At 42.1% G+C, this 18,831-nt stretch overlaps 1 protein-coding gene across 2 annotated transcripts in view; it reads left to right on the top strand.

Annotated features, from left to right (window-relative positions):
- The window catches only part of RAD54L2 (RAD54 like 2), a 67,415-nt gene that overhangs the window by 11,052 nt on the left and 37,532 nt on the right, over nucleotides 1-18,831 (top strand). For both annotated transcript variants that reach the window (XM_082289037.1, XM_082289035.1), the window contains exon 2: nucleotides 10,752-10,958. In XM_082289037.1, the coding sequence (XP_082145163.1) occupies nucleotides 10,808-10,958 (151 nt within the window). In that variant the 5' untranslated portion in view covers nucleotides 10,752-10,807. The remainder of the gene's footprint in view (nucleotides 1-10,751; nucleotides 10,959-18,831) is intronic.

The following is an 18,831-nucleotide window of genomic DNA, read 5'->3' as shown; positions in this document are numbered from 1 at the left end:
CTGCCTGAGGGAAGTAAGACCCAGATAATGAGTAGAGAACACTGGAGAAGTGGGTGATCTGCTTAGTCATGCAGACTCTGTAGGAAAATGTTTTTGGTTGGGTTGTTTGGGGTTTGGTTTTTTTTTTTCAATTTCTTCCTTAAAAAAATAGTTTAAAGGTGCCTTTTCCTTCCTCCTGTACTTACCATAGCACTCACAAAAAGCAAGAGAGGAGATCTTATATTTCAATTAAATCAATACTTCTGGTCAGGGAAATGCTTATTTTAACAGAATGAGATACTTGGCCTCTGTGCTAGTGTGGAACCTCTTTGTGAATATCTATCCTTTTATTGTGATGAGAAAGTCTTTAACTTTTATCATTTGCCTCCTTCATTCCTAACAAGGGGATAACTATGAATGAAGTTGATTGAGATTTTACAGGATTGCCAGTAAATCTCCTTTGGAAGTGCAATGTAATTAGTTTTCTCTGTTAAAGAATGCTATTAACTGTACCCAAAATCTCCCATCAAAATAAGAGTTGTAGTTACTACATAAATTTCTTATTTCAGCCCAAATCAATGATAATCAAGGATTCCTATAATTAAATAAATGAGCAGTTTTCAGTTAAGTGACTGGGCAAAAAAAATGGCCAAGCCCAGAGTGGTGGAGAATGGTGCCACATCCAGCTGGGCACTAGTGGGGTTCCCCAGAGTTTGGTATTGGGTCCACTCCTGTTTAGTATCTTTGTCAATGACCTGGATGAGAGGATCAAGAACACTCTCAGCAAGTTTGCAGGTAACACCAGTTTGGGCAGGAGTGTTGATCTCCTGGAGGGCAGGAAGGGCACAACAACCCCCTGCAGCACTACAGGCTGGGGCTGTAGTGGTGTCTGAAAAGCTGCCTGGCAGGAAAGGACCTGGGGTGCTGTTCAACAGTGGCTGAACATGAGCCCAGGTGTGCCCAGGTGGCCAAGGAGGTCAATGGCACCTGGCTTGTACCAGCACTGGTGTGACCAGCAGGACCAGGGCAGTGACTGTCCCCTGTGCTGGGCACTGGCGAGGCACCTCAAATCCTGGGTTGAGTTTTGGACTCCTCATGACAAGAAAAATATCGAGATGCTGGAGCTTCTCCAGAGAAGGGAACAGAGCTGGGAAGGGGTCTGGAGCACAAGTCAGATGAGGAGGAGCTGAGGGAGCAGGGTGGGCTCAGCATGGAGAAAAGGAGGCTCAGGGGGGACCTTATTGATCTGTGTAACTCCCTGAAAGGAGGTTGTAACCAGGTGGGGGTTGGTCTCTTAAGGAACAAGCAACAGGACAAGAGAAAATGGTTTCAAGTTGTGCTAGGGAGGTTTAGATTGGATGTTAGGCAAGATTTTTTCATTGAAAGGGTTGTCAAGCATTGGAACAGGCTGTTCAGGGAAGTGGTGAAGTCATGAGTCTAGAGGGATTTAGAAGATGCATCAATGTGGCACCTGGAGACACGGGTTAGTGCTGGGTTAGTGGTTAGACTCTATGATCTTAGAGCTCTTTTCCAACCCAAACAGTTCTGTGATTCAAGACTAATAATTCAATAATCTAACTAATAATTGAAAAGGAGGGGAGAAAAAATAGTGGTGAGGCAAGAAATTCCATTCCTGTTTTATTTGGGGAGATAACAGCATCTGAGTGTAGGGATGTTGACTTGTTACAACATATGGTCGCCTTCACTTGGGATTATAACAAGTCAAGATGACACAAGAAGACCTGACTTTCCTGCTGTTCCCTCTGTTCTTGCTCACTGGGCACGGCTGCCAGTCAGGCAGTATTTGCAAACACTAAATGAGCTTTGATAGAAAAAGTGGTCATTTGGGGAAAGCACTTGACTGAGACTTGCTCTTAACTTTGAGAGAAAGAATACCCAAAAGGTTGTGGGTTTTTTGAAGATCACGGCTGAGTGCTCTTTGTCATTCTGCTTCTGAATCTGGGAAATGTAACATTTTGGATTCTGTGTGGGTATGAATGTACAGTATTGTGTGTTTGGTAAGAACAAGTACTGCAAAAGACATTGCTAGCATTAACAAAAGTTAAGTGAATTTATACACTTGGGAAGTAGTGACATTTTTACTCTAAAAGAGCTATGTTTGGTAGCCAGCAGCTAATTCTCTAGATGTCTGTTGTGGTGCTTATTTGTCATACGGTATTTTACAGTAATTTGTTAATATGTCCCTTTTCAATTGCTCCTTCCTGGCTTAACACTGGATATGCTTGTGTTGGCTGGTATGTTTGGCGTAAGTTGGGACAGGACAGTTGGATACGTTTACCGAAAGGGCATGGTGTCCCTCAGGATATATTATCTTCCTGCTAATATTTGTGTATCTCCTTAGCCCAACTTGCATTGTGCTGCTTTTAAAGCTCTTTTGGAAGTAAACTCCAGTAAATTGTATACTCACAATTTTATAAGCTAAACATGTAATATGCACATCATGAGACTCATAGCTCTGTTTCTTTCGTGAAATAATATTTATTGTCTCCATTGGGGTGATTTTTTGTGTATATGCAAACGATCCCCTCAGCAGTGTGTTGGGTTATTTGTGCTCTATGGGGAGAGGCAGTAAGCTGCATTATTTTCCCTTTCAGGTCTGTCCAAACCATTGGGAAGTTTTCAACTGGCAAAACACAACAAAAGTGGCGCTTCCATTATTAAGGACAGAACCACAGGAGGCTCTTTCATTCAGTTGCTTTCCTTGTGAGCTGCCTGTAGTGTCAATGTTAAGTGTTATCAAAACAGATGTATTTGTGCGGGATAGCTAAGGATCAGTGTGAGTGTTTCATTTTGACCTGTTTAGTGGGAAAGGCAAAGATCAACAGGTTTTGCTGACTTTGTTCTCAAAACTAGCAGAAAAGTGGCGCTTAATGTTTAAGTTTTTCCAGCACTCTGCAGTGTTGCAGGGAAGGAATGACTTTTGGAGGGAATGACTCTGAAAGAAGTTTATGACAGTTTTTAATCCTTTAATGGATTTTTAATCTACTCTGGAATCCAATAAAAATTAGCTTAATGTCTGATTGCATGGCAGAAAATTGGGTCTAACATATGCTAATTGTCATCCTCATATCACATGAGTTCAAAACTATTTATTTCCATTTCCTCCTACTTCAAGATTTTTTGGTTTTCCTCTTTCTTGTTTTTGCTCTTGTTCAAGTTTCTTTGGTAAACTGTAGGTGGCATAAGTAATACTTCCTCATCCCTGGTGTAATCGTCCCCTGGAGGTGGGGTAGGTAATAAAGAGGAACAAACCCTTGTGGAATTCTTCCTTTTTCTGCAAACTACATAAACCTGAACCTCCGATTCTAAGTCCAGTTTTGAAGAGGGAGAAGGATGAGGCATCAAAAACAAGCTCCCAGACCTCTGTGATTCTTAGTACTGAAATGCAGACCCATGACCCAAAGCAGAGTTAAGTTGTGTTTACTTTGTGGTCTGGTGATGCCAGTGTGCAATGACTGGCATCTGTCTCACAGGGCATGGTGGGCTGCCCTGGACTGCTGCTGATGGGAAAGCTCATTTCCTGAGCAGGGACACAGCTGAAGGCAGTGAATCATTCCCCTGTAAGGAAATGTACTTCTCTGGGAGGCAAAGAGAGAAGAGCGTGCAGATGTCGTGATACTGAGAAAATAGGATAGAATTAGGCCTTTTAACATTTGGAAAACTTGCAGTTTTCCTCATCCTGAAAGCTAAAAACATTGTTTATGAGCTGTGCCAGTCTGTGTCTGAGGGATACCCTTCAAGGAGGTAAGCCATAGTGTTAGTATATCTCAATGACCAAAGGCACAGCTTGTCTTCAAAGAGTGACAGTGACTGATCTTTCCTTGAGAGGGGAATAGCTCCGTGCCTTTTTTGCTCCTCTCTGTTTCACTGCTTCTGTTTATGTAATTTAGTCTTGATTTATTACATAACTTCTTCTCTGGCACCTATGTATGACAAGAGCTTAAACTCTAGAGGGATCTTCCAGTTATCTGTATCCTCCCTGCTTGGGAATTGACTCACATCTTGACATAGTTTGGGTGTTCACAAAGAGAAAGCTTGGCACACCTCTCCCATGAGCTGACTTTTCAAACCTATCTTTTGGGATTTGAGAATGGTAATCATTAATGCAAGGTAGGCAAGTCTTTCCCAAATTGATCTGCTATATAAAATGTATTGAATATAATTTGGTATCCTGACACGCTGTGCCCTACTACTGAGTTTTCCCCATAATTTGAAATATTTTCTCAGGGTTTTACTCCCCACACAGGTCTTGGTTGTTTTCTCTATAGCTGCAGCCGCATGGGCAAAACATGTAAAAACACTCAAAAGTGGCTTTTATATTGAAATGCTGTTTGCTTTGAAAGAAACAGTGATCAGGGAAGGAGAGTTTCCTTTAGCAGGTAGTGCAAGTGCCATTTAGATAGAAGCTGACAGACAGCTAAAACCAGATGGAGATTCTGTGAAGTAAGAGAAAAATATTGTTATTTTGTGATGGTGTTAATCCAGATGAACGTCAGTAATTACTGGAAGCCGTGCTGATCACATGCTTCTTACCTCAGGTAGCCTGAACTTTTATGCAGTACAAAACAAACTGCTCTTCTGTGGTGGTTCACTGGTGAGGACATTTTGAGTATTTGAAAGGAAAGAGTTGACTTTTAGGAAGTCAATTTCTGCTTTAATACAATGAAACAAAATTGCTTTTAAAAGCAATGCATCAGTCATTAGGCAAATAATTATATACATATCTATATATATGTACATAAATACAAACACAAAGATATTTGCCCATTTCTGCTGGCTGTGTCCAGAGGTGAAAAACCTCACAAAGTCTGTAGGGAAGGGAGCACTGGCATCTTATGGAGAGTTCAGGTTTTCTTTGAGGGTTACAAAACGTTGCCCCTGCCGGCAGTAGGGTGTTCCCACATCCCTCCCGAGCTGCAGGACAGAAGGTCCCCGTGGCTGGTGGTCGGCTCCCGCAGCAGGTGATGGATGCTCAGGTTGTGTAAGGAGCTGCAGATGCTGCCATTGACTCACGCTGGCTCTTTTTGTTCGGATCGCAGTGGGAGCCAGGCCTTATGTAATGTTCACTGTCACATTCTCAGTGCCAGCACTGTCATGTCAGCAGAGGGGAAGGATTAGCTCTCCCTTTTCTTTCTTTATGGGTAGGTTTTAGGGGGTTTTGGGTTTTTTTGGGTTTTTTCATTTCTCCCACTCTTTCTTGCAGCAGCTTTTGTTGTTTATTTTGTCAGGGAACAACCAGTTTCAGGCTGGTTTTAGTTCTGTGGTGCCTTTTAGGAGGGAGATTGTTAGCCTGGAGAGAATAAAAGAGCAGGTCCTGCAACTCTCTCAAAACTGATATATGGATGTGTTTTTAAAAGCTGTCTGTTATTTTTTTGTCTCAGTTCCTGTTCCCCAGAAATCACAGTGGGCTCCTTAATACTCACATCCAATGTGGGTGAAGGCTAGATCCATTGTCCAATATTTATGTGGAATGGGGAGAAGCACGCTTGCCTTCCTCAGAAGAGTGGTCCAGGACAAGCAGATGCTCCCCAATTTATGATTTTACAGGCTGCTTCTTTTTCCTTCAGTTTAATATTCCTGTGGAGAACACATCACTTAGAGGGGATCAATGCCACTTAGTTTGTGATTTGAGCAAGATGAAATAAAGGAGGAGAATTGTTTTCTTCCTTCCCAGCCAGCAGCGTGTGGCCACCAGTTAGCTGTGAGTCACAGCAGAGGAACTGCATAGCTGGAGTCTCGATAGTCTCGGGCTGCAAAGGAAGAAGGGATTTAAATCACGAAGTAATCAATTAAGGATGGCTTTAAATGCAATTTTGTGGGGGGAAGAAGTTCCTGTTGGGTTTTCAGTAAACACTTCTTTGCTTTGTTTAAAGCATATAGGAGTCTGCTGGACTAGTGTAGTAAAACTGGTGGCTCCTTTTTGAAAAAATATTTATCCTTTTAGGTGATTCCCCCCGCCACCATTTTTTACATGATAATTTAATAGAGGTGTTAATATGTTGCATAATGTAAATTAGAGAAATTCTGGTGTTTGTTAGAATCAAACTATTCAAAACCACTGATCTCAGGTTTATTTCTTACTAGATTGTTAAATTGAACAGAGAAGTAGCATGGTTATTTTGCAATAGCATTGCAAGTTATCGCTTGCAAACTGTTACAAGACTTTTTGTCATGGAGAAGCTTAAGCTCATGACTCCTTTACTGATGTAGCTGTGTGCTTTATAGTAATGTTCTGTTAGATACTGAAGGCTGCCTGTGAGGTACCAAAATGGTGCTAGTAGTGATCTAACAAGCAGATGAGATTTACCCTGAGGAACCAGCAGTTACCTTCATACACATCCAGTTTGGAGTGTTTGTGTGTGAGCTGAGCGTATTAAGAGGAATCTTATGGCCCCAACCAACCATTTTATTATTTTGCTGCCAAACAAAAAATAAAAACATAAAAGGAAATTATTATTACCATATAACGTGACTGTGTAACAGAGACTGAAGAGCGTTATGCAGTACAGTCTTAGAAATACCTGGTTTTATTAAACTGTCTGTGCAAATCCGCTTGTGATTTGCCAGTGTGCTTGATCCTGTTTCTATGGCCAGGCACCATAATGGCCAGTGTGAAGTCTTGGTTACAAAACAGGCTTTAAGGGACAAATCTTGATGAGTCCCAGATATTGGCCTTGGCTGGAGGTTGGGGAGGTGATGGAATCCTCTTTACTGTTCAGCACTGGAGCAGCATTAGTGTTAAACCTGCCCTTTCTGAAGGGATTTGTATGGGATGGTTGTGTACTCGGGAATGAGCATGTCCTGTGCCTAAATCCCTTGTGTTGTAGTGGGCTAAGAGCTTCTGTAAAGTAACTTTGGCTTTTGTGGCTTTTTATAGGTACAGGGGGGAACCCTGCTCCTCCTCCTCAAGTGAGGAAGGGCTCCATTCTGCCTTGTCTTGCATCCTTGCTTTTTACTCGATGTATTTGTAATAGTTAATTAAATAATGGTTTAGTGTTTAGAGTGCTAGTGGATCCTCTGATGAAAGTGATGTACAGAAATGCCCTAAGTCCCCACATCCCCTGATGATTGCTGTTTCACCTAAGAGTTTGGCTCGTGGCATACATGACCCTGTAGTGAACAACTATTACGTAGAAGGAGAAAAACTGCTTTCACATTTCTCTCTCAACTTTATATGTAAGAAGTGATTTTAAAGCTTTGCAGAGTGAAAAAAAAAAAAAAAGAAGAGGATGACAGAAATGTGTCCAAATTCTCAAGGTTTCCTCATCTAGAAGTGGGCCTCATTTCTGTGCAGGCTGAGGAGGAGGCAGTCATCAGCACATGGCATTTACTTACTATCTGAAGTGTTCTACCTTAAAAAAGCAAAGCCCAAAAAACTTGAGAACTATTTTTATCTTTGTTGAAAGACAGGACATAATACATGAGAGAGGCTGTCTTGGATGTTAATTTGATGTGCAGTTGATTGCAGGGTTTAACTTCTGGGTAGGATAAACATGACAGCTCTTTTCTCCTCCCTGAGTAAGCAAGAGGAATTTTTCCGAGTGTTTCTCCCTAATATCCCACTCCGGTTTCTCAGCAGCCTCACCCCTGTTGAGGCACAGTGCTGGAAGGCTGTCTGGCTATTTGCTGTACGGGTGGTGCAGAGGGTTTGATTTGCATTTCTTGGAGCTGAAACCCTCCTCAGGCACACATCCCACTCGGGGGGCAGCTCCTGGCTGATCCAGTGCAGAACTGGGAAGAGTCCGGTGGCAGGTAATCAGTTTATCTCTCGCAAAGTGCCCTTCCTCCAGCGATTAAACACTGAGCACAGTGTGCCTGCGTGTGCAAAGGCAGGAGATGGGGCAGGTTGGAATAACTCAGCCATAAAACAGTAGCGGCAGCCACAATCTGGCCCTGTTGTGTAATTCCCCTTGGTGGGAGGCTCCGAACTGGGTCAGATCGGTGTGAGAAACGAGGGCAGGCTCTGGGTACCGCGTACCTGCTGCCTGCTCCCGCTGCCACCAGGCAGGGTGGGAACCCTCCCGAGACCCGGCTCGGGCAGCGGCAGCGAGCGCAGCTCGAGGGAGGGAAGGCGGCGAGATAAACGGCAGCACGACAATAGGCACAGAGGAGTTAACCATCTTTGTTTCACCCAGCTCTGCAAGATTTAATTAAGTCTTTTCAAAAGCTGCTGTTCAACTCTCCTGCATATGGCCGGGGCTGCCGAGCAGGTGTCAGGAGTTGGCTTATACAGAACGTGTACTCACTGCTAAACAAAAATAAAGTTTCGATTCGAGCCCTTTTGTGCTCCAGTCTGAGGGAGAGCTGCTCTCCACTAGGTTTGATTTTATCTATGGAAATACAGGGACTCATATCCTTTCCTTTAAACAATTTTCAGAGAGTGTTTTGATTTGTTTTTTTGTTCTTTAAGGTTCTGGGACAAATGATGGAACATGAGAGGATGACACACAGGAGGATACTGATGGGAGAAGCTGTATCATGTGTCATTCTTTGACCCGGAGCATTTAGTGACATTACAGCACTTCTGCTTTTTCTGTTTGTAGATGAGTTCATTCCTGCTGTATTAGCAGTGTTTGTGTTTCTTTGGTTGGTTGGTTTGGTTTTTGTTTTGGTCATGGTCAGTTTGCTGGGATAGTAAAACTTAGAAATTTTAAAATATGCTTCTGTGGATATGGTTTCAAGGTGGTTTATAGCACAGTATGGACAACATGGGAATAAATAAATCCCCTTGAAATCCCAGGTGACCCACAAAGGTGACCCTATTGACCATCTCCTCCTGAAATGTAAGTCAATGTGCAGCTTTGCAAGTTACAAGTTTGAATATGTTTGTTTTCATTAGGGCTGAATATCAGCTGGAAGGGAACATTCTTCCTATGCAAAAGAAAAAATAAGTCACTGTTTTGAAATACACATAAACTTTAGCACAACATTTGTTAGGAAAAACTTCTGATAATAGATGGCTTTTTGTCTGCAGCCCTTGACTGAAGTCACCAGCCATCAGAAAACAAGGGATGCTGGAGGTCACTGTATTGCAGCAGCCTGACAGCAACTGGGCTTGTACCTGCCTACCAGCAGACCACAGAAGCTGAATTAATATCTTTGGCTTGTGTAAATTGGCACAGTTCCACTTGAGCTAATTCGGATTTTGGCCTTTTCTACCATCTGCTTGACTAAGCCAAGTAATTTTGTGTGACGTGTGTAGTAGTGTAAGGACTTCAGTTGTCTCTGCCTGGTGGTAAAGTGCTCCTGGGACTGAGTGGTGAAAGGCTTCCTGTTCCAAAGCCAATCTCTGCAAAGAGATTCTCTTCCCTGTGTTTACTTTCTTTCTGACACTCTTCAATGTTACTGAGGAGCTGAGAGGGGCAGAGCAGAAGCTGATGACTTCAGCTGGAATAATTCAGCATACTCAACAGTTAGATTTTCAGCCCTGCTACAGGGGTGTTGAGTTGTCTTCAACCTTCAGGTTTTTGAGTTAATCTGGTAATTTCTGAAACACAGCTGAAAATGAAATTTAAGTGTTAAATGAAATGAAATTTAAAGTGTTTATAGATATTTGAGCTGCCTTATTTGCTTAGAAGTTTGGGGTTTAGTCTTTTTGTTGTTGTTGTTTTAAAGTGTCTGATTAGTTCTCAGATATTTTATAGTTTACAGTGGAAATGTGGTATAAGTAGGGGGCAGTGGGAAGTGAGTGATGAGAAAATGTTTCCTTCATCTTTCTTTAAAGCTTTCTGGAGAATGTGTGGGTAGTAATTCTTCTGCAGCTTGATCTTTGAATACATCCTTTGCTTATGTTCCTTAAGATCAAAATGCCTTCTTTATTTTCCTTTCTTGGTTGTGCTTCTTTTCATCCATCATACACAGCTCCTTTAGGATCATTCTGTGTGTATGGAAGAGGAGTGCTCACCCATCACTGTCCAGGAGTGCCAGTGCATGATCTGAACAGATAAACTTGTGTCTTTGAGATTGCCCTGGTCCTCTCTTCAGGCTTTATTTTTGTGTTCTACCACAATTTCTGCTGTGATGCACTGGAGTGGTGTAGCAGAGAAGTTATGCACAGCCAGCCCCAGTTCTTGTCCTTGAGAGAAAGGAAATGCAAATTTTGTCTGCTCCATTCTTCCTTTGTATTTACTTTTCTTCTTGCCCTGTTTTACAAAGGGAGTTCAACTTCTAGAAACTGGATCTTTGTTGTCTTCTGCCTGAATTATGAAGGTAACACTGGTTTTTGGTGTGTGGCTGGATCAGAGAGTTCAGCCAGGCTGTGATGAGGAGCTGGGTGAATTTGCAGTGGTACAACTGAAGCAGGAGGGGGTTTCTGTCTCTGATCCATGTCTGCACACTGTGATGGTGTTTGCAGGGATCAGGCTAACACATATCCAGAGGGGATGCTGACACTGATCCTTTTTTGTATGCTTCATGTTTGGATGATAGTGTTCTGAAATTGTTCACATAATTTATTAATTTTTGCATCTCTGAATAATCAGGCATTGATTCCAGGAATCTTCCTGCTGTGTGCATGTCAAGGATACCAATGAAGAGATGGAGATTCTTCAATGCTGGGCCTGTATCATTATGATCCATTTCTTATGGCATCTGTTTTCTACACAGGATTTTGTGCTTTGTCTGATACCTAAGTCTGTTATTTAAAAGGCTGATTTGGTTTGTTATGTGCAGCAATCCTGCTATGATGTTGAGCCTTGAGGCTCAAAGGTTGGGATTTGCTGGGCTCACATAGCTCTTTTGTGTCCTTTCAGGGCTGCCTCACGGTAGAACATGAGCAGGTAATGCACAAGGAGCACCACTGGGAATCATGTCAGACGAGTCAATCTCAGGGAGTGATCCGGACCTGGACCCGGACTTGGAGCAGGAGGATATGGAAGAGGAGGAGGAGGAAGATGAGGAGGAGGCGATGGAGGAGGACAATGATGGGGATGACGAGGAGGACTTACTTGATGAAAGTGGTGAGTGAATGGGGTTGGGAATATACAGAACTGGCTGTAATCCCTTGGGAGATTGTGTAAGGGTTAGGATTTATCCAGCTCTGGGTAGGGAGAAGTGCTTATGTGGCTGCTTAGCCTAAACAGGGATTTAATATATGTTAAATATGGTCTCCTGGACAGAAAAAATTTCCATCATGAAAACAAGCCACAAGCATAAATGGTAAGGAGGATAGAATTTTTAAAATAGTTTCAAATTTTAGGGAAGCAATTATATAAAGAAGTAAATAAGTAAATTTACAATTACTTGTATTATTTAAAGGATGTGGTGAAAATAAATATATTTACATCATTGACTTGCCCCATACATGAACAATTTGATGGATGCTATGGACAATTATTGCTCATTCACAATAATCATCTTTAACAGCTGGAAAATGTTCTTTTCTGCCAACATACAGGTTGGGTCCTCCTTTGTTTGACAAGATGAAAGATGGAAGTGCTGACAAAGTTGTCACCTTCTATCCTCACTTAGTTCCACCTGTCCAGCTCTCCTCTTCAGGAGAGGAACAATTCAGGTCAGGGCCAATACAGGTGTTTGTGGGCCTGTGCTGTGCAGGTTACATTTGAGTGTTATTAGGTAACTGTTCTGGGTCATGGCATGATCGTAGAAATGTTTGTTGGTCCAGCAGATGGGCTGATGTTCTAGAGCACATAGACAGGAATGCAGAGCTCAGGTGGGAATTCCCCATGCTGAATTTGCCATCAAACTCTTTGTATCACAAAACTGTAGCCAGAGCCTAAAGGGGTGCTCTATCTGCTTCCTTTAAAATTGCAATTTTTAATAACTTCAAAGGCTATGCAGGTATCTGAATACACCTACCTAAACCTACAGAGAATAATCTTCCTTTTCTTAGTATAGAATGTGTGTTAAAAACAGATACTTCCCTCTTCTAGTTACTAAAGAATTTTTGGCTTCAAAGTAAATTGTTGTCCTTAAGTGTTGTTTGTTTTGTTCTTATATTCTTTCAGCCATGTGCTACTTGAAGATACTGTTTTGATTTTAAATGCTTTCATAAAAATGTTTACACAAACAAATTGTATTCCTCTTTTTTTTTTATTCACATGATAATGAGAAAATGTTTCTAATGAGAAAGTAGCAGAAATGGAAGTGTTAGTTCAGGTAAGAAACAAAGGAATTCCCAATCCCAGTACAGAAAAGAGTTACAAGGTCACAGATTACTCTGTCTCAGAGACTGGTGATGAGGATGTCACTTTGCTCACAGGACCCTGCACCAGTGGAGCAGTAGGAAGTGTGACGTGGTTGCCAGACTTCTGTTAACAGAAGGGAGTGTCTGTATGTCATGTCCAAGTGGGTCATGCCTCATGGTTATTTTATCAGAGACCTATGTACTTTATCATCAACATCTGTATTATTGTGAGTGAATACTCAGAGTTGTTTGTCAGGATTATTCTTTCCAAAGCAAACAGGATCAGTGTAGGTATACAGAACATTGTGAACTACTAATGACAGCTGTTTATTTTCATGTTAAAACACTAGAAACATGTTTATGTTTTATATTTTTGTAGTGACTAATTAAAAATAAATTTTAACAAACGTAGAAAATAATGAGGAACAGTAAAAAGACAATTTACATGAAACTAACATGAAATATTTTTATGGTTGTTCATTAGGTGCAAGGGAAAACTCCCTTCCATGAGCTGAGCAAAGCTAGATTGCCTCTGAGATTTCAAATTGTTTAGCTTTAATTCTGTCTGCCACAATATCAGAATGCTTTCTGGGTGCTTAGATATATAGTTATTATCTTCTGTGGAGGTGTCCAGTCTGCTTTTCCTGATATCTTCTTTCAGCTACGCACTAGCTCCAAAATGTCATTTGGCATCTGTATCACCTTAGATCTAATATAAACCAGTCTCTGGCTCTTCAGCCTATGAAATATAACCAACTTCAGAATTAAGAGGTTCGTTTTATTTTGCCCATCTGATGTTTTTAGTCCTGTCTCTTTGTAGATTAGCCCCATTCATAAATACCATATTGGGAACAGACAGTTTTATTCATAAGAAGGGATGCAGTGCTCTAATGTTTATATTATGAAGCTTTTAAAAAGCTTAATTTTAATAATTTCTGTTAAAACTTTGTTCTCCCTATTCCCAGCTGTGCTGTTCTCCTCCCCTCCTGGTATTGTGGTTGTTCTGATCCCACTGGAGGTCCTGGGGGGATCTTTCCCTTGTGGATGGGCTCTTGCATATTTCTAGAACTACAAGCTTTAGATGATTATTAATCTTTCACAGCTATTTCCTTGGAAGGATGACAGGCTGCATAAACATTTTCTCCAAACTGAAACTGATTATGTTTTTAAATAATAGTGATTATATCAATTACAAAACTAACATTTTTACAGTTTGCTTGCAAAATAGTGGCTTTGTTTAGGATTTCCATGTCCTGATGGTGACTCAAGAACTTTCCAGTGTTAATGTAATGTTACCCACACTTGGTGGTGGTGGATAGTATCATCTCAGACTTAGCAGTGACTTGTGTTTTGCATGTTTAACCTGTCTTTGTCTTTCTGATACACATTGTGTGTTGAGTTAATCCCCGTGTGTAGTTTCAGTTCCATAGTTTTCTAGTTCTTTTTACGTTCTGGTGCTTGAGTGCTATCTTCAGTTTTGGTACATTTTTCTCATTTCTGCTCAGTTTTGTTTGCATTTAGTATAGGTGGTCTGGAGTTTAGTTTCAACTTGAATACAGTTCAAACTGTAGGTAAGGACTGAAAGGTACAGGCTTTCAGTCTTGCTGAAAGCAGCTCTTCAACCTTTGCCCCCTGCCCTCAAGGAAACAACAGAGCATGAAAAGCTAGTTTTCTGAATATTTCTGAGTGAGTGAAAGCTAATAACCTCATGGCTTACATCCTCTATCCATTTCTTCAGTGGTGGTCAGTTAATGAACCTTAGCATCATGTGTAGGAGCTCTTATAGCTTTAGTTTGTTTTTTTTTTTTTTCTAGAATGCTCCTTCCAGAACATACCAACCGTGACACAGCCCCTTCCTGGGCTGCCAGACTGCACACCCCTCCCAGCAGCACGCTTCAATCCTAGCCAGAGGCTGCCACTGCTTTTCCAGCCTTGTCATCCCTGCCCACTTCATCTGTTTTCTCATCACTTGTGGGTTGCAGCACCTGTTTTATCATGTTTGATTTTGTGATAGCAATGCGTGACTGCTAAGAACTTTTTTCGTTAGCTCCCTAAATCTTTTTCACTAGAAATGTGATGTACCGATGACTGTAGAGATAAAGGGCCGTTTCAAGTTCTGCACTTACTCTCTGATCCTGGTTGTTGCTCAGGGCTGTGTAGGACTCCATAGGAATAAAAGCTAATTTGAGCAAAGAGGAAACAAACCTCCAATATGGATTTTACAGATCGTTTCAAATACATGGACCGTTCATACCTCAGAGCTTTCCCGAGGAAAGCTGTTGAGTGTTTGAATGAATCCCACTGTACAGTTATGTTTTACCACTTTCAGAATGTCTCTGGATTATTCTGACTGATGTCTCTGGAATTAATTCTCTCTTATTCATACATACTGCTGTAATTCTGCTATTAATAGTGATGGCAAGTTGCTTGTTTTCTTGCCTTTGAGTATATGGGTGAAACACTTTTATAAAGTGCAATTCAGTAGCTTCTTTCCTCTTGAACTTGAGCTGCCACTTGGTACTCACAGTTTTGAGTTTCTCATGATACCAAGGCAGGAGTTTTTGACTTTAGATGGCAGTCTGTGCTGATCCAAGCTTGAAAAGATCTTTGCTTCCCTTGAACCGTCAGTAGAGGAAAGCCTGCTCATTTAAAGGGGTCCTGCATGATCAGCTTTTCCTACGATTTTCACTTGGTTGTTGAGGGGAAAAAAATGTTGGCATGAAATTATAGCAAGAGAGGATTTTGTTTAATATAATGCTCCTTTGTGGCTCTTTGTGGGTCATTGTGGGGGGCAATTACATTGAAAGCAAAATCGATTTGTCGCTGCCTGGACAATTTCTTTGTCTAATCTGATGGAAAAAATGAGTAGTTAACACCATACTTACTAGAAAGTTCATTAGCACCTGGAGTTATTAAAGCTGAAATTATTTGGAAGTCTGTTTCTAAAGTCATGTAGAAGTGTGGGTTAATGTTTCTTTGAATGATACAGGAATGCATCCTTGAGGTACAGAGATCTGCTGCTCATTTTGGAGATGGCGTTGTTCGTGTGCTTCCCACCCCAAATCATTCTATCTTTTCTTCTCTCCAACAAAGTGTTTGAACAAAACAAAAATGGGGTGTGTGGGAGTCCCCAGCTGGATGCGTGTGGTTGAGAACAGAGCAACTTTCTGTCCTTACAGGGGAAGAGAAGAAAGTCCTTGGTATAAATCTGTTCATTTTGCAGGTTCCTCCTGCTCAAATACATGAGTTTTTCCTTTTTGTCTGTAGTTTTTTCTTATAAATTAGGTCATGTTATACTCACCTGTATGAAACTGAGAGAGAGGCAGAGGAAGAGTATGGAGACAGTCTCCTATCTTGCTAAATGGTTGCCTATTCTATATAATTTTATATCCAGATTTAGAAAGGCCCGTCCTGCTGGAGATAAAAAGGAGAAGAAAAAAGGAACTGCTGTTAGAAAGTAATTTCCCTCCACTTTTCACTTGAAATGAATGATCCTGCTTGTGTTGGTAAATGGAGATTTGTCCCAACAACCTGAGACCTATTGCCTTCTACTTTTGACCAGACTGCACAGCATTTTCTTTTAGGGAACACTGGTTTTAAGTTGTCCTTCCTATCTACTAGAAAATTAAATTTATTCCTTAAGAAGAGGAGGAGCAATTATGTACTTACTGTTTTAATCTCTTCGCTCCTTTTAAAAAGCAGCCTTTCACAGCTGTGTCTCCAGGTGGCACCAAGGGCAGATGGGCATCCCAAGGTCGAGGCAGCCTCAGAGAACATAACTGCTCTTTGAGGAACCCTGCTTCCATCTGCTGCAGTATGTGGCACAGCGGACTTGGTTGCTGCGTGCTTCCTCCCTCAGGCTAGTGACACGTGCTTTGATCTCCTGTCCTTGTTTAGCTAGGAGCAGGTGCTGGGGCTAAGGAAAGGCACAAGCCCATCTGAGTAAGCTTGGCTTGGAGAGCAGGCTCTTTTTGTTGGTTGAAAGGCCAGAGTGGTGAGTCCCCATAAGTGATAATCCTGCAGTTTAATCTACAAGTGGATGTTTGCAGTGCACAAGGTGGATTTCTTGGGAAAACGGAAGAGTGATGATTGACATCATCTCACTTTTTCCTTCTCGATGAACTTCCTTATGTAGATCCTTTTCTTTTGGTTACTTGTGGCTGGATGCAGCTCCCTCTAGAGCCCACCGGTACTATTTCCAAGGAAGCTGGAAGGGCGTGTCCTGAGGGAAGCAAACCTCTGCTCAAGTCTAGGTTTGTTGCCTATGCAAAAACTCTGGTCTTAGTTAAGAGCCAAACCTGAACTTCCATGTACCACTGTGCACTTTGATGTTCTTTAAAAGCCAGGTAGGTTTTCGTGCTTGTGGTAACTTTATGTAGACTGTTTTCCAAGCCAATAATTTCCTGCAAAGAGGATGGCCTGTGTAGTATCATAGAGGTACTAAAACAAACACTACCTGTGAAAGAATTTACTTGTAAACTAATATCCTGCCTATTGACATGTGTTTAAACTTAATCAAATTGTCATAGGAAATTTCATTACATTAGAAAATTATTCTGATGGATCAGAGTGTTTAAATGTACTTTATCATATAGGTGCAGAGTGTGGGGCTCAGCCTCAGATGGTTGTGGGTAACTTGGTAAACGTGCATCCAGTTGCAGATAGTGGATGCATTTCTCAGGTGATGTACTATAAGAAGTTGAGGGGGTTTTGTTGTTTTCTCAGTTCCTGGAAGTGATAAGAGCTTTATGTCTGTTCAGCATACGCTCCCTGCGTCCACAAACCTTATGTTCAAGACTTGGGTTGGGACCCAGAAAATTAGGAGCTGTCTGGCGTCTGTGTTTCCACAATCCAGCTGAATAAAATACCAAAGATGCAGTTAGTATCAAAGGTGGAAAGAGACGGGATTGGTAGCATTTGCAGTTTTAGCAGACCTGGTTACTGAGTAATACAGAAGGATTACATCGAAATTGCAAAGGAGGTTTGCCTCTCATTTAGGCAAGAGCCCCACTGATTTCTCTGGGAACTTTGCTTCGTTACAGAAGGCTGCAGATTTTACCTGTTGTATTTATCCTGGCAGTTTCCTAGGAGCACAGTGTGTGTGTGTCAGAGCAAAATGGTGTTTGTCTGTGCAGTCTGAGGGGCTTGGCCCTGCCCAGCCAGCGAGGGTCCGTGTCCCCAGCACATTGTGCAGACCCTGTGGCACCCAACTTCCTTGAACTGGATTTACTGGACTTCACTGAGTTGTGATGTTAAAGAAAAATCCTCTTGGGTGCTTTGCTGGGAACAGCCAGTGCTGGATGCTTTGTTATCTCCCCTTCTACCGATTCCAAAGCTGCAGATTGCCTAGCTGGGCATTTTGTTGTGCTGGGGCAGTTTCGGTGGTGGTAGGATAGTGGAGGTCCCTTGCCTACAGGCTGTGTGCCCATAAATCTGTGAGGAATGGGGAGGAGCGTGGGAGGAGTGGTGCATGAGGTTCGGGGGCTTTATTGACTGATTCCAGCATTCTAACTAACCCTGTGAACTGGGTTATTCTCAGCAGGGTGAGGTGTGGCCTGAGGGCTGCTGTGGGAAGGAAGGATGAGATCCTGAGGAGCGCTGTCCCCCAGCCCCCTGCGCAGGGGATTACGGACTGCCGACGTTGCAGGTCAGCCGCTGAGCCTTTCTCCGGCTGCCTGCTCTGTCCGAACGCGAGGACTCTTCCCGATCACCTCGGCTTATCCCGAGCAGGGGGAAGCTCCGAAAGAAAGCGTCGGTGATTCCCCTGCCCGCCTCCCAGGCTCTCTGTCAGCGGCTCCTTTTTTGAGAGGGTGGCACAAAGTCTGGCATAGTCTGAGTGTTATATAACCTGGAGTAATGACTTGCTTTACTTCTTTAAAAGGAGGTGATGACGCCAGAGCTCTGCTTCCTTCAGAGCCGCCAATTGGGCGCAGGGACTGGCAGATCTCGTGAAATGATGTGGTGTTATAACCAGCTACGCTTTTCCCCCCTCTTTTCTCCCTCCTTCCCTTTGATCTATTGCGTATGATGGAATACAAAATAGAAATCTTTCTATGCAGTTCAAGAGCAGCCCACGTCCATAGCTCTGCATTTTCTATATATATGTATATGGAGTTTTTCAAATGTTTTTTTGCCTCTTTTATCTCTTCTCTTAAAGCTGTCACAAATGTGAGAGTAGCATGAAGGTGTGGGGAGCAGGGTCAGTGAGTGAGCAGTTATTAACTGAACAAAGAATTGCTCCAAGTTGTCTTCCTGCTTTTCTGATAAGCTTTGCAGGATATAGAGATTGTGCTTTATCGGCCAAGAACTTGTTTTTTTCTTTTCATAAAGCAGCCAGAGAATCTCTAACAAAGGACAGTCCCACTTGCTCTTCTGTCCTGTTTGGTGCCTTTTTCTCCACGTAAGTTTCCGATTGTCAGCTTTGTACCATGCCTGGTCATTGCTAACAGATACTATATTGCCTCATCTGCATCTTCTGAAACGGTGATGAAATCACATGGAAACTAATTAGCAGATTTGTAATGTGCTATTTTCCCTCTTGAACAGGTAAGGAGTGGCAAAGTCACTTTGCCAAGTTCACCTGATGAGTGTGAAGATGCCGAAGTGAAAATCCTCTAGTTTGCATTTTAGGCAGCACCTTTTTTATGTTCAAATGTACTAGGTGAAACACTTCTTTGATTTTAATC

This window comes from Coloeus monedula (assembly GCF_965178545.1).
Source record: "Coloeus monedula genome assembly, chromosome: 11".
Classification (NCBI taxonomy): Eukaryota; Metazoa; Chordata; class Aves; order Passeriformes; family Corvidae; genus Coloeus; species Coloeus monedula.
The sequence above is the reverse complement of the archived record's forward strand: the minus strand, read 5'-3'. Positions and strand labels throughout refer to the sequence as shown.